This window comes from Tenrec ecaudatus, chromosome 4 (assembly GCF_050624435.1).
Source record: "Tenrec ecaudatus isolate mTenEca1 chromosome 4, mTenEca1.hap1, whole genome shotgun sequence".
Taxonomy (NCBI): Eukaryota; Metazoa; Chordata; class Mammalia; order Afrosoricida; family Tenrecidae; genus Tenrec; species Tenrec ecaudatus.
The window spans coordinates 19,133,015-19,149,571 of NC_134533.1; the positions used below are offsets into that span (position 1 = coordinate 19,133,015).

Below are 16,557 nucleotides of genomic sequence, written 5' to 3' on the forward strand. Positions count from 1 at the left end.
AAAGAAAAAATGATAAAACCTGAATGCAGTCAAAATGTATAGTCAACATGCAGTCATTTTAAAAATATGATACATAGAACAGTAATTATATAATACTAATACAATAGCAAATGAAATTAAAACTGAAATACTGAAACGTTCAAGGTAACATTATAAAGGAAAAAGAATGCATTTAGACATGTATCTTATCGTTTTTATGAGATGCTTAAATCCAGAATAAATTTTCAGCTTTTAGTTTTATAGTTTATCTCTACAGATTGTGTGAAAACAACCAGTGAACACTCAAATTGATCATTTCTGTGTATAGAACATAATGAGTCGATAGAATCCCGAATGAAGACTGAGAGAACTTGAAATACATGGAGGCATGTTGACAAAACACAGGAAATGCAGGCTTTTCAAGCATTTTGAAAGTGAACATCAAGAATGTATTACAATAGGAAACTGGTGAATTTTCCATGTTCCAGGTCGAAGGTGATGCAGAATCAGAGCTCAGATACTGCATATGTACAAAGATCATATTCATTCTCAAATGATTCATTGGCAAAGAAATCACTGAAAAATGGCATACTGGAAAAAGGCAACAAAAAGATGCAGGAGAATATTCATCTTTATATTATACATAACGAATGTACGTATATAGGAATACAGAAGAACATGAATACATTTTAGAATTGTTTGGATATTTCCTCTTTAACTATTTTTCAATGTTTTCGTGTTATATTCAATGTTAACATATATCATTTTGCTTCATTGTACACCTAAAAGGGTAAAATGTTTGAGTTTGCCTATTTATTGTTTATATTTAATTTAGAAATATTTTATGTGAGTATGAACTAGTTTACCCCCCGATAATTTACAAAAAATCAGTGGATATCCTTTATAGCAAAGGACATGGTCTATTAAAAATATTTCAATCCTAACCTCAGCTTCCAAGACAATTCCAACTAATAGTGACACTATCAGACAAGGTAACATGACCTCATATAGTTTCCATGAATCTGAAATGAATTTAGTGCTATATCCTTTTACGCAGGAGCAGCTGGGAGATCCAAACCACTGAGCATTGGCTTGACAGCTGACTGCTCTTAAAGCAATTCCACCAGAGCTGCTTAAATATTTCACAGATGTAAAGAGAAACCCTTAATAATGCCACCTTAAGTACTGCAGCATTGGTGAGGACTAATGTCACTATTAATTTAGGGACAAGGAAATAATATGTACTGTTCACAGGCTAGAGAATGCAGGTTGACAGAATAAATGACTTAGTAGAGCCATGTAGATGAGTAACTGACTCAGAATGTACACCTGGAGTGTCCAATTATGAAACTTGTAAAATAAGTGCTGGAAAACAATGTGCTATAATTCTCGGTATAACGCATTTAAATGAGGGGTTTAACTAGTAGTTTAACCTGCTTACACTGATGATCAGATATATAAGCTATCACCTAGTTTACACTAAAATATTTTTATTAAAAATGACAAGTGAAACTTTATTATTGGACCAAAATGATAGGTACAGATCCTATTCAGGACAGAGATTATTGAAGAGCAAGTGGTTTTAAGAAAGGATGACCTATGGAATAACTACTGTAAGAAAAAGAGACCTTGAGATGAAACACTTACAACACTGTCACCTTACATGTCTGGTGCTCTCCATCTTCTGCTTAACTCTAATGACAGCCTTTTTCACTTCTTTGTTCCTCAGACTGTAAATGAGTGGGTTCAGCATGGGGATCACAATAGTGTAAAACACAGAGGCCACCTGGTCCTTTCCCAAGGAGTAGGAACTCCTTGGCCTTAAGTACGTAAAAATCATGGTAGCATAAAAGATGGTGACCCCCAGCAGGTGGGAGGCACAGGTAGAGAAAGCTCTTTGCTTCCCTGATGTGGAAGTGATTTTGAGGATAGTAGAGAAAATGGATGCATAAGACACACCAATTGTGATAAGAGACACCACTAGGGTGGATCCAGCAAGGATGAATATTAGGAACTCTACTTCATGTGTGTCAGTACAGGAGAGGGCTAAAATTGGAGGAGTGTCACAGAAAAAATGGTGAATGACATTGGAATTGCAGAAATGCAAGTTGTAAATGGCCAGCACAGTAATAGAGGAATCAAAAAAGCCAATCAAGTACGATACAATGATGAGAGAGCGGCAGAGGGATGGGGACATGACGACTGGGTATTGTAGAGGATTGCTGATAGCTACATAGCGATCATAGGCCATTGCAGACAGAAGAACACACTCTGTGGCACCCAATAAGATAAAGAAATACATTTGAGCAAAACAACTTCCAAATGCAATATGCTTGGTGGCAAATATTAGGTTTTCCAAGGTTTTAGGGGTAATGACGGATGAGTAGCTGAGATCAAGGAATGACAGGTGACTGAGGAAGAAATACATGGGTGTGTGCAGCTGGAGGTCCAGGCGGATGACGAGGATCATCCCTACATTCCCCAGCACAGTAACCAGGTAGATCAGGAGAAACAGATGAAAGAGGACCAGCCGGAGTTCTTCAGAGTCTGTCAGTCCCAAGAGGATGAAGTCAGGCACGTTCGTGTTGTTCCTTCTACCCATAATTTAAAACTTCCTTAACTATAGAAGAAAGTGGTATTCAGCATGGGACCCTTCATTCAGGTTTTGCTTGTTTTCTACTTCTATAAATTGATTAAAAAAGAGTGCATTGTACAGACGAGATCTAATTTATTGCCACCTTTAAATGGGTATTAATGGTATTTTTTATTGTATGATAGAATGGAGCAACTATCTTGCCATTAGAAGGAAACTACCAATGCCCCCAATTCTTCACTTTATTAACATCTTTAAACCCCAGGAATTACCTTAACATAGCTACTCTCATATGCATTTTACATAATACACTGGGGTAATAGTTGAATAAATTTTTCCAAATTCACAGAGAATAATTATTGATTAAATGATTCCACCACGTGACCCATATTACAACGCATCCTTACAATACTATTTTCTGGGTTATCTTTACATTCCACATGCTGAGGCAAAGTATATGTGGGTAGGAAACAAGGACGGAAACACATCCCTATCTGATTTTTGTTTCCAATGATATTTGTTATATGTAGTAGTTTCGCATTGGGTTTCTTCTTATAAAGTCAGCAGTTTGAAACCACCGGTCACTCTTGGGGAGAAAGACTCAGTTTCTATTCCTGTAAGATTTCAGAGCCTCTCAGAGGCAGTTCTCTCTGGTCCCGTAAGGTTGCACCGAATGGGAAACAACTGACAAATTAGATACTCAACCATTAGGGTTTTTATTAAAATGTGAATTATAACATATGTATTGGAAATACAGAATATGTATTTCAACTAGAAATTTTGCTAACTTAAATTTTATTAAGGAATTCCTTGTGAATTTGATTTATTTTTCTTTCTTAAAAATAAATATGGCCATTGTAAATATACTCTTGATTCCATTAACTCTGTATATCTGTCTGTACAAATTCTGCCTCTACTGAGGGCAAGCTCTACATTTATACACACATACACACACATACATATGGTGAGAGATAAAGAAAGCACATTTACACATATTTTTACGGTGTCTCAATAGTATCAGTGGAAATGTACGGCTGTCAGTTGACTCAGAGCTACACGGGCTCCTGAGCATCCTTTTCCAGTGGAGCAGCTGTTGAGCTCAAGCTCCTGATATTCCTGCTAGCAGCTGGGCACTTCACCACTGAGGCAGATGACCCTCTCTGATCTCACCATCCAGCATCCAATTTTGAGAAGGAGTCTTACCTTGAGCCAAAGAAAGGTGACAAATTTTCTTCTTAAATGGTCTATCCAGATTTTTATCGAGGTTAAATATTTCTTCCTAATAAAATATATAGTGCAATTAAGGAGATCAAATGTTCTATGATGGAATAATATGTTCCTTTCAGGTGCATTAATTCTGCATTTTGTATAAACATTTTTTTCTGAGATAGCATAAATTAATTTTCAAATATTAGTTAGTTGCTATCCAAATGTGAAGTTAACCAGTTAAATACCTTTCTTAAGGATACCCGGGAACTCTTTTGAATGCAAGTAGAGCAGTGTGACCCTAGCCTATTACTTTAATCAGTCCAGTGCATCTCACATATGAGGCCCTGATAAAAATGTAACATTTGGTCATCCTGGGGGACTAATTTCTTTGAGAGGTTGTTTGGCACATTCCCAAAAATAAATGTTTAAGGAAAAGTGGATTCCAGTCAGTTTTGTAACAGAAAGTTATGTGCTCCCTTAGTAGTTACATGACACACAGCATGATGGTTTTTGTGCTACTTTGTGATAACCTCCAGATTTTACTAGAATGACAGAGAAGCCCTTTCTAGGAAAATATTGAATTGATTTTTACTTAAAGCTCAAGTAGTTAAATATAATAGTATGTATTTATACTGAGTTATTTTTATGTTTTAAAGATCAGGACTGTCATAGGAATAAAAATTAATTAATTTATAAAAGTAAAATATAAGGAAAATTCATAAGGAATATTACTGTGTCGATGCATCTTTTTCTAGGTATTCTCCTCTATCAGCATGAAATGCTAATATTACCTGCTCTGCATCTTTCCCTGATTTTATCCTTCAGAAATTAAAATGAATCTTGTCTTAAGTTAGATTAGCATTTTATAAATCATTCAACTCCAGGTCGTTTGCATTGACTAATGACCTCTATCTAAATTCCTACCAAGAGTATTCAGCAGCAGATGAATTTTCACTATGAGGAATCACAAGGAAAAAATAATGTTAGATTAATACTCAGGTAATCAGTAAAAATCAAAACCAAATTCACAGACATATTATGAGTTAGAATCGAGTAGATGGCAGCGCATTTGGTTTTAGCGTGCTCTGGATTGGAAGATACAAAAGTTACACATTAGATGACCACTCACCATATTTTAAATGTCAATCTCTACAGCTTCTAGGACTGTTCTCTCCTGACAACATGTGTTACATATCTGAGGTGCTGATTCACTATCCTAGCCTCTAAGGAGCAGTCTCATGGATTCTTTATGAGACAGATTGGTTTGTCTTTGCAGCATTACGTGCTACTTTCAATATTTTTCTCCAGCACCACCATTCATAGACAGCTATTCTTCTTCAGTCTTCCTTAGTCAATGTCCAATCTTCACATGCATACTAGGGTCTTGAATAACACCCTTGTTTGTCAATTCTTTAAAGAGGTCTTGAGCAGCAGATTTACCTCATGTCTTTGTATTGTTTGACTGTTGCCTCCATGGGCATCCATTGTGGAACCTTGACAAAATCCTTACTAATTTCAACCTTTTCTCCTTTTTCCGTGCGGCTATGGTGAGTCCAGTTGTGAGGACTTTGATCTTCACATTGAGTTGTAATCCACACAGTAGACTACAATCCTTAACCTTTGCTAACAAGTGCTTCAAAGCCTCCTCAGTTTCAGCAAGCCAGGTCCTGACATTTTCATACCGCAGATGGTTAACAAGTACTCTTCCAATCCTGATCCCACACTGACCTTCGTACAATCCAGCTTCTCTGAGGATTTTATGCTGAGGCCTATTAAGGGAACTAGTATGGTGAGATATAAAACCCTGACACACAATTATACTGATTTTATAAAACCTTGACACACAATTATACTGATTTTATCTCATGCAGTATTTGCCTGTTCTGTTTGCACGATTCAACATTGTCACTTGGTGAAAGTGAGGAGGAGTTTAAGCATTAGCTGGGGAAGATCAAGAATGGCAGAAAGTAGTGTGCCCTACAACTTAATTTTAAAGAAAACCATGGTAACAACAAACAAACAAGTCTTATAAAGAGTTTCAGTCTCAGAAACCCATAGATGCAATTATACTCAGTTCTGTAGGGTTCTTATGAGTTGGAATCATCTTATTGACATCCAGTTTTGCTAATAAAGCACATATTAGCAAAGTAGCAAGAAGAAATACATAATTGTATAATTATAATTTGAGCATTCAATATTCCTTTGTCAGTAAATGATAAAATAAAAAAAATATTTACGGATATTTAACACACATTTAAAATAATGCACAAGTCAAGGGGGGCGATGTCATGAGGACAATTACAATCTTTTGGAAATTGTGTGAAAATTACAATAGAACTTTTCTACAAATATAGAAAAGAAAGCTGGTATAGATTTAATAGTTACATTAGGAAAAATATGGGAACCGAATAAGTGGCCCAGCTTTGACAAAGAGAAACTAAAAAGTAAATTGAGCCAAGAAAATGAAAGATAACAAGATAATATATCAATATAATTGGAGAAAAACAATAGGAAAAAAGTGAAAACTCCACAAGCAAACTCAAAGCAATTGAGTTCAGTCCAATTCATAGAGACCAAATAGAACAAAGCAGAATTGGTTCAGTCTGAATATGACATAATTTTTTGTCGTTATTGTTGACTCAGTTCCAAATTCTGGCAACCCTATGTACAACACACTGAAACAGTGTCCAGTGCTGAGCCATCTTCACAACTGTTTTTCTGTTTGAGCTCAGTGTTGTACTCACTGTGTCCATTCACTTTATTGAGGGCATGCCTCTTTATTAGCTGAGCCTTTACTTTACCCGGTATGATGCCTTTCTCTATGGACACGTCTCTCCTGATACCACCTACAAATTATGTGAGAGGAGGTCTTACCATCCTTACTTACCATTCTGGCTGGACTTCTTTCAAGGCAGATCTGTTGGTTCTTTAGGTAATCTGTGGTGCAATACGTTCTCCATTGATCATGGTGTGGCTTGTGGTTCTGCTGTGAGACTTTGGTTTCCTATACTTGGAGGTGTCGTACACCCTGAAGACTGCAACACTTGATCTTCATCAGCAAGTGTTTCAAGTGTTCTTCACTTTCAGCAAGCAAGTTTGTTTCATCTGCATGTAAAAAGTTGTGACCAAGTCTTTATTCAATCCTAATACTTTATTTTTCTTCATTTAGTCCAACTTCCTTGACTATTTCTTCAGGATAAGATTGAACAATGATGATACAACCCTGACACATATCTTTCTTCATTCTCAACAATTCAAAGTGCCCTGAGTAGGTTCACAGAAGTAACACTTTCATAGGTTCTAAAAAAGCTTAATTAAGGTTCCTGATATTTTATTCTTGAGAAGAATTGTAATTCTCAAAGCTCTTCATAGTTTATTATGATTTCCACAATATAATGTCTTCACATAATCAATGAAACACTTTTCGGTGACCCTGCTTCTTTTTGCAATACCAATGACATAGTTCCAGCGTCGCAGCAACACACAAGCTACCACAGTACAGCACACTGACTGATAAGTGGTGGTGTATCTATTTATTGGAATAGAAATTCTCATCTCTCTCCAGTGAAGCAGCTGGTGCTTTGATTGGCTGACCTTCTAGTTAACACCAGAACTCATAACCCAGTGTGTTAGACCAGGTTGATTTGAAGAACAAATCCAAGGACACTCATGTATGTTTAAGAACTTATATCACATAGTAATTTTATATTTAAAAAATCCCATCCCAGTCCAGGTAACATTTTTAAGTGTGATATTAGTCCATAAGTCTGATACTAGTCGATCAATCCTTCTTCAGACTCATGCAGCACATGCAATCATGCAAAATTCTGGAAGATCATACACCCATGGGCACAAAGTCTTTGGATCTGGTTGTGGTAGAAACCTCTCCAGGCTCTTCCAAGCCTTAGTCTGGCTCCATATCACTTGTCAAAGGGAACGTGAATCACAGAGAGAGTCTCTTGCCGAACTAAGGAAGTCGTCTTGTGGCTTGTCAATAGTATGACACAGCAGAGAGGGATGGAGACCTGAGAGCCCTTGCTCTCCCTAGCCCTCCAATCACCCTGAGACCTGATTGACAGACTAAATTACATCCCTTTACTCTTATTACTTTCCAGTTGATACAAAATTATGTAACTCCCACACGCAGCGTTTAATAAGTTGATCAGGATATTCAAAAAGTAGAGAGAAGGGACATTAATTATATTAATTACTAATATCAGGAATGAAATAGTGGCTATCAGTATAATATTCATAAATATTAGTTGGAAGGTAATAGTATTAAATACTTCACTAATATATTTGGAATCTTAATAGAATATAAGTTCTTAAAAGTTGTTCATAACAGAAAAAAAACAACTCATTAAATGGTTAAAAGAGAGAAATTGAATGTCCTCTCAAGCTTTCTCCACACATACAAAAATGAATGATTTCTTTCTTTCAATTAAAAGGGATACTTTATCTGGTTTATGTATCTCATTATTGTTGCCAGATGTATTTTGATCTAAGGCAGAGATTATAAAATATATTAATTACTTTTTTTTCAGAAAGTGTGGCAACTCTCCATCTGGATTCTAAATGGGATGAATTAAAATGGATATTTTCTCTGCTTCATAAATCTCATTATTATTGCCAAATCAATCTTGATCTAAGGCAGAGAATATAAATATATTTATTGCATTTTATCTAATACACAAATGTATTCCCCTGCAGGAACCATGCTTAATTTCTGATAGCAATGAGAAATCCACAACACTCCTCATTGTGCAGCAATAGTAACACGATCGGGAAGCAGTCAGTCAGACTTGACAAGGGGATGCTGCACACTTGAAAACTGAGAAAGTTATGCAGGGAGGGTCCATCCTGTCACCATATGTACTCCATCTGTATGTGGAAAAATAATCTGTGAAATGGAATATGAGCACCGAGTGTATATAACACTTACAGAGAGGATTGGTCAATTTTAATTAGACGATCACAGTGTGCTGCTGTAAGATGTGCCATCTTGGAAGCAGCAGAGAGAGACACAACCCAGAGTTAGGACGAAAAGCATGTCTCTTGTTCTCTGTGTGAATTCCAGAGACACCGGAGTCTGTGACACTTAGTTTATGGGACAGAGAAAGAGGAGCAGTGCGTAGACGATGGAACTGTGAGACAGAGTCACAGGCCAGCTGCCTGGTCCAGGAAAGCACAGGTCAAGGGACCACAGGGCTGAGAGGCTGAGGATGAGGGATGTGAATGCTGACTGAGGATAAGTGTTGTTGTGAACCAAAGACTGATTAAAGCAAACCTTAGTGATGACTGATCTTGAGTTGTGTTGACCGTTTACCTTTCTAATCAACCTCCTTAATAGTGCTGTCTGTGAGTTCCGTGTGTCCATTGCTCTGCATGATCAAATACGCATACCAGTAGAACATCAGGAAGGATGGCTGGTGTCAGAGCAGGGTAAAGAAGGTTGGAGCATGGAGGCATGTCTGAGCCCTGCCTTGTGCACTAGAGAAACTAGAGGAGGCCAAATATGGTCCCACAAGCCACATACTGCACCTGTGAGTGCCTATGACACAACTTTGCCTGCTGATAACTATGGGGACTTGAGCCATTTAGTGCTGAATGTCAAAGATTACAGTTTCTACTATGGATTACACATTAATGTACAAACAACGCACACACACACGTGCATACACTGCCATTTTGTCCATTTGTGCTGTTGAAACCCTCCAGGACAGGGGGCAGGGTCCCTGTGTGTTTCCAAGGCTGTAATTGTGACTGGAGTTGAAAGTCTCATTTTCTCTCTTGCCCAGCAGCTGGTGGCATCACATTGTGAACCTATTGTATCTAATGCTTTTACCTAAACAACAGTCAGCGAGGGCTTCAATTTCTCCTCATACTTTTAGTGAATGCTTTTGATCATTGATATTTTAAATGGAGTAAAGGGATATTTTATGATACCACCATTAGCTCTGTGTAGAAAGATGAGGCAGTCTGCTTCCATACAAATTCACAGCCATGGGAACTCTATAGAAGGATGCTTAATGACAGAGTGGGTACACGTTGGGTCGCTAATCCCAAGTTCGGCAGTTCAAGCCACCAACAGCTCCACAGGACTATGACAAGTTTTTCTATTCCTGTAAAGTTACCGTCTCCAAAACTCACAGAGGCACTGCTAACCTGTCCTGAAGGGTCACTTTCGGAATGAAATGACTCCATGGAAGTAAATAAGCAGTGGTCAGAATTGACTCCAAGGCAGTTGATTTTTTAGAAATATAAACAATATTAATTTCCAGAAAAAGTCAAATGGATATAAGGGAATATAATTCAGTAACCCAACAAACAGATCTAAATATTATCAGAGAAAGAACTGTCCTGTATCATTTAATTTCCTTTCCAATCCTGTGACATATGTTTTCCCATTAAAAGATCACTCTTCTAAGGATAAAATTGGTCATTTAGTTATTTTTATCATGAAGTTTGTTATTCCAGAACAATTCTATTGCTTACTCAAGGGATACAAATTCTTCTTGCTTTTCTGTTCCTAAAGAGTGTTAGTAAGTTTTCTCCTTGGGGAAATTCCCTACAGCTTAAAGAAGACTTTAAAAAGCTGGTATACAACCCAAACATATAAGATTTAGGAACAAACATTTACTGAAAGCAGATCAATTCTACAGGGAAGACGAAATATTTTTCATCATTTACAAAATAATATAAAAGGTGGAATTTTGAATCTCTAATACTAAGACATATGCCTTAGTATTTAACTTCCATACAAATGATTCTAGTTAATGATACCTATAATGAATAGTGAAAAACATGTTCCTGAAAATATATATAAAAGAGAAGAGAAGAGACAGCATATTTATATCATTAGGAGTGCCAAGTCATACACTTGCTTTAGTGTTTTCTTTTTTTGTTCTGTTTTAGTATTTTCTTTGAAGATGAAAATAGGAGTAATATAATAAGATGCTTTATCTGAACATTAAATAAATGTTTAACTAATCAATGAAGTGTCAACCAAATGTGGGTAAATGCTATTTCTGAAGTACAATTCCTTTCTCTTGAACAGATATAAATTGATTTGACTACAGAAGGCATTAAACTATTTCAAAAGGGTATGGTGTTTTTAAGCAGCTTGCATTTGAAAGATAATTAAGGTGTGTGAAGAAGTTTTTTGCATTTTGATAGAAAATGATGATTCCAGAATAATAAAAAATATATAATGGAAGTGCAAAATGGTCAGGACAATATCTTCAATTACAGAATCAGAGAAATAAGGGCCTGGATTATCACTGTGCTGGTGTGGCTTAGCACAGCTACTTTTTTGGTGGTGCTCAATTCTCACATCTTGTTTAGTTTTAAATTCCCTCTCCAGCTTGCATAGGATAATTAGTCTACACTTGACTCTGATGTCTTGGATTCATTGAGGAACTCTCAGAGTGTAATGACTAAGCTCTGAGCTGATAGCTCCAAGGTCTGCACTTGAACCCACTATGGCTGCCCCAGAGGAGGATGACAGTCGGCTTCTCTGAAAACCAGAACCAGGTAAGCAATGGGCCATTCTCATCTGTTCTATATGTTCACTGTGAATCAGAATCAAATCAAGAGAGGTTTGGTTTTCAAAGGCAGATTATTTTATTCTTGTATCTGCTACTGAATGTATTCTTGGTAATAGATTCTTTAATTAATTCTCTGGAACTTGATTATATGTTTTCCACATTTACTCACAAGTTTTATTTACTCGCATTGTGATTTTTCCTAACTACCTATTTCCAGTTTTTTCTCTGAGTTTTTTCTGTAATATTTTAATTTGCTTTCCATGAATTCCTGAATGATATAGAGGAAAGAAAGGAGAGATAAAAGGTCAACAGAATTATAGATAAAAGGAAATGCAGACAAATGTTAACTTTTATGAGTCCCAAATAATAAATCTATGCATATTTTATTGATGTTGAATCATTACCATTGTATTACTCTAATTAAATATATCATAAATTATACTAGTATACTCTTTGTGTGTGTATCCTCAAGGGATATACACAAATTTTCTTGATATGAATGTTTATAAACAATGCAATTTTATTCTGGACTTTTATAAAAATCAAATCACGCTTTCAGTCTTCAGCCCCACACATATGAAGGTAATTACTCTCCATCTGAGAAAAATCTTCCACATGGATCCCTGAGGAACATGTTAGAGAAACCAAAATATTTCTTTCCTCTCCTTCCAACAGTATTTTAAATGTGGTTATCTTAATTCTTAAAGTATAAGGTCTTATGCAGCAATTGGTATTTAAGAAATATAAATTATTTATAGAAGTCTGATTGAAACCCTGCTTTATGTGCTAAGTGTTCACATTTCATTAATCTTGTTAATTACACTGAAATCAGCTTCAAGTAAGACCATCTTGATGATTGTTTATATACTCTAGTCCATTGTTGTGGTTAAGGTATATATTAGGTGTCTTCAGCTTTATGAACTTTGTAATTGAAACACAAACAATTTAAATCCACCAGCTTACATTGCCAAAAAGAGATTTGACTGTCTGCTAGTTTACAGAGTACAGTCTAGGATTTCCTACAGGGTCATTCTACTCTGTGATCGGTCACTGTGAGTCAGAATTCTCTCAGTCATAAAGGATTGGGTTGAGTTGGGTCCAGACTCAGTGAACTACTTTTAACACTCTAACAAATTATATTCTGCAATGAACCATAAAGATCAAACACAACATTCTTTGACTAAAGAAAAAAGAAGTAAAAATCCTAAAATAGCACTCCTAAATAAGGTGAATCTGATGTTTGATTGTGTTTCATTCAAGGAGTTTTGATTTGCTTTAGATAAAAGTGTCCCGTTCAATCCCCCTCCCCAATGCACTTTTCTTTATTCATGCTTCTTTAATGAGAGTCTGGAATATAGAAGAAATAGGTAAATTAAAAATAAATGCATATACAAATACTACATTGTGGATAACATGTATGTGTTTTTTAGCAATAACGAGATGTAACAAATGCATTAGCAATTATTGGGTGATAGTCCTTTTATAGTTATTTTGAGACTTCATAATATATGAAAATGATCATGATTTCTTTTGCGCAGGAATATGTCCCAAATATCACCCAATGACTTTTTGGAGCTAACGATCATAGAAATAGAGAAAGTGTAAAAAACAAAATCAGGTCACTTCCACCTTATAGTGCACTTGAGCAGAGCACTGACTGAGAGGGCTTTCAAGGCTGTGACATTCAAGAATTACACTGCCACATCTTCCTCTCAGGGAGCAGCTGCTGGGTACACACCTGTGACCTTGAGTTTAGAAGTCAGGTCTTTAATCACTTTACCAGCAGTATTTCACTAACAAAAGAGCATCTTAAAATTGTAACTAAGTTAAATCTTGAAAAACCATAACAGTGCTATAATAAACTTCAAAGTAAAAATGGACAACCATTTGAAAAAATTAGGTAAAAATAAAATAACAACACCTGTTTTTGTTTACAAATAAAGGGCATAATTTGTTCCGAAGATCATCTCCTCCTTTGCTCACTACTCTTCAAGAAGTGCCAATACAAACAAACTCGAGGCTGACTCCGAGCGACTCTGTAGGATATGTCAGGCCTGCCCTGTGGGTTTTCAATACTGTAGTTCTGGATGGGGGAGAGCACCCTGCCTTTCTCCGATAGAGAAATGCCAATAGTGTGGAATAACTAATAGAAGAGAGCATATAAAGACTTTGGGTCTTTAAAAACTGCCTTCCAAGAGAGCTTGGACTGAATATATACATTATCCTGTTTTCTAATCATTTGAGAATATTTTAATAGTAAATATTTCCACACAGGGTTTCTTTTTAATTTAATCCAATCATGCAAAGTAAATGTTGTGGTTCTTATTTTATAATAGTTGATCATAAGGAAAATGTTCATGAATATTCAGGGAAAAGATTCTTGTGTGTATATTAAAACCATGTTTTTGAACACTAAAGTTTACATTTCTTTGGTATTGGGAATTGTCAAATAGATGTCAATTGTTGAGAATCACTTACATTGACCACTTTTCCTTTTCTTTCTTTTTTTTGAATGCTATTTTGTTTTATTTAATATGGCAAGTTTAGCCAATAAATAAATAAAACCACCACTTCCTTTTATTAGAGATAAAATTACAGGCATGGGGTCTCAACTACTGTGTCACTGCCTATCTCATCTCCAGAAGGAAGTAAGGGTCCAGTGATAAACTCCTTATCTTCTATGTGGGAAAGCCAGTTTGATTCTCTGCAAATTCACCCGAAATGGAAACATTGCCCATAAGTCAGTGGAGAATTTGGGTCCACAGTGATGCTGAACAGGTTTCACCATCCCTTCAGGCCTAAGCTAGACTAGGCAGCAGTTGTGGTGGCCTATTTGCAAAAATAAACTGGTGGAAAACTTTGTGGATCACAATGGTCTAATCCCAAAATGCATGGAGTTTCCATTAGTTGAAATCCAACTCAAAGGAGGTCAACAATAGCATCACTGACTGGGAAGTTATTATCCAGTTCTAAAAAATAACAACGAAGATCTAATTGGGTGTGCTCTCTTTTCAGAGGCTATCAGGATATTGCACCCAATCTGGTGGGAGTCACTGAAATGTCAGTTTTGCCGTCAGCACTGGAGTCAGACAGGATTCCTTTGAAAAATTGGACTGAAGTCACCATGTTTACACTGTTGGGCTTCACGGATGATTTTGAGCTTCAAGTTTATCTCTTTTTACTCTTTCTTGCTATTTATATTTTTACCCTGGTGGGGAATTTTGGACTGGTTATATTAGTTATGGTGGATTCACGACTGCACAATCCCATGTACTATTTTTTGAGTGTCTTATCTGTGTTAGACGCCTGCTATTCCACAGTTGTCACCCCCAAAATGCTGGTCAATTTCCTGGCAGAGGATAAATCCATTTCCTTCAGTGGATGTGCAGCACAGATGTTGCTCTTTGTCACTCTGGGGACCACAGAGTGCTTTCTCTTGGCAGCAATGGCTTATGATCGCTACGTAGCCATCTACAACCCACTTCTGTATGCGGTTCACATGTCACCCAGAGTCTATGTGCCACTCATCACTGCGTCGTATGTTGCTGGTGTTCTGCATGGCACTCTGCACACAGTCGCCACTTTCAGCCTCTCCTTCTGTGCATCCAGTGAAATTAGACATGTCTTTTGTGATATGCCCGCACTTCTTGCCATCTCCTGTTCTGACACATACATCAACCACCTTCTACTGTTCTACTTTGTGGGTTCTATTGAGATAGTCACCATCTTGATTGTCTTGATTTCCTACTTTTTCATTCTGTTGGCCAGTCTGAGGATGCGCTCTGCTGAAGGACGACGGAAAGTCTTCTCCACTTGTGGTGCTCACCTAACTGGGGTGTCCATTTATCATGGGACAATCTTGTTCTCATATATGCGACCAAGTTCTAGCTATGATTCGAATCATGACATGATAGTGTCTATATTTTACACCATTGTGATCCCCATGTTGAACCCCATTATTTACAGTTTAAGAAACAAAGATGTAAAAGAAGCAACGAAAAAACTGTTTGAGAAACTTTGGTTTATAAATAAAGCACATTTTTAGGATTGTCTAAACCATGGGTTCTTAACCTGTGAGTCGTGACCACATTGGGGGTCGAACAATCCTTTCACTGGGGTTTCCTGATTCATAACAGTAGCAATAGTAGTTCTGAAGTAGTAACAAAAATAATCTTATGGTTTGGGGTCACCACACCATGAGGAATTGTATTAATGGGTTGCAGGAATAGGAAGATTGAGAACCACTTGTCTTAATTTAGAGTACTGTTGAATATTAGGTCAAATTCAAAATTTATGAACAATTGTCTGTATTTTAGTTAATAATATCCCTATATTCTCTAATATTTCTAAGTGTAACATTAATCAACCATCCATGGCAGAATTTTATGTGTTGATAAACTGCATCATTTATTAACCTATATGATTATTTATAATTGACCCTCAACAATTGATGCTTGTTTATTTCTATGATTAATATAGGTGTGACTTGATTTTCATTTACCAAATAGGATCCCAAGTATTAGAAATGATTCAATGACAGGTTGTTTAGAAAAGTTTAATGAATACTTATGATAAAAACATAAAGGATTCAAATCAATAAACCAAGTTTTGGCAAAACAAATATAGTACATTAAAATGAAAATGCAGAAGGATATAAGTAGATTAAAAAGAATAAACTTGAAGAAGTGATACAGGAAATAAAGAAATGTAATAAAACTGTATTAATAAATTCATCTGGCAGGAAAAATTTTAATAAGCTTTATTACTAATACTACAATGTAAGAAGGGGTCTGACAATTGTCCTCATATTAATGGGATGATAAGAACATAAGTCCTCATACATATTAATGGGATGATAAGAACATAAATTTCTTTTTATTAAGATATTTGAAATGAAATAAATATTCTGCAGAGCTTCAAACCAGAAAAAAAGAAAAAGCAAATAGGTAATCTTTTAGTGGAAATGCATCTGTCCTTTCAAAATTTTGTAAACATTATGCTATTTCTGAGAAAGTGGGGTACAGTGAAGACAGAATCCTTTGAACTGTCAGAAGGAGTGACTGGAAATTACCCCCTGGATCCACATCCAAGATAGTAAACCAGAGCCTTAGCAAGGGGAGGATTTGCCAACACAGTGGTGTCATTTGGGTTGGTGTGATACATCACCCAGTGGGTAACTGGGCAGCCCCCATACTAGCAGAAGCAGAGTGAATTTCTCCTCCAGGGTCA

The 16,557-nt window shown here is 36.4% G+C and overlaps 2 protein-coding genes across 2 annotated transcripts; one reads left to right on the forward strand and one right to left on the reverse strand.

Annotated features, from left to right (window-relative positions):
• Nucleotides 1-1,633: 1,633 nt before the first annotated feature.
• LOC142446419 (olfactory receptor 8H1-like) lies at nucleotides 1,634-2,581 on the reverse strand. The gene has a single exon (XM_075548170.1). The coding sequence runs from the start codon at nucleotides 2,579-2,581 to the stop codon at nucleotides 1,634-1,636; it is 948 nt and encodes a 315-aa protein (XP_075404285.1).
• An 11,805-nt stretch (nucleotides 2,582-14,386) lies between these two features.
• On the forward strand, nucleotides 14,387-15,373 carry LOC142446420 (olfactory receptor 5T1-like). The gene has a single exon (XM_075548171.1). It carries the CDS (start codon nucleotides 14,387-14,389, stop codon nucleotides 15,371-15,373), a length of 987 nt encoding a protein of 328 aa, XP_075404286.1.
• The last annotated feature ends 1,184 nt before the right edge of the window (nucleotides 15,374-16,557 follow it).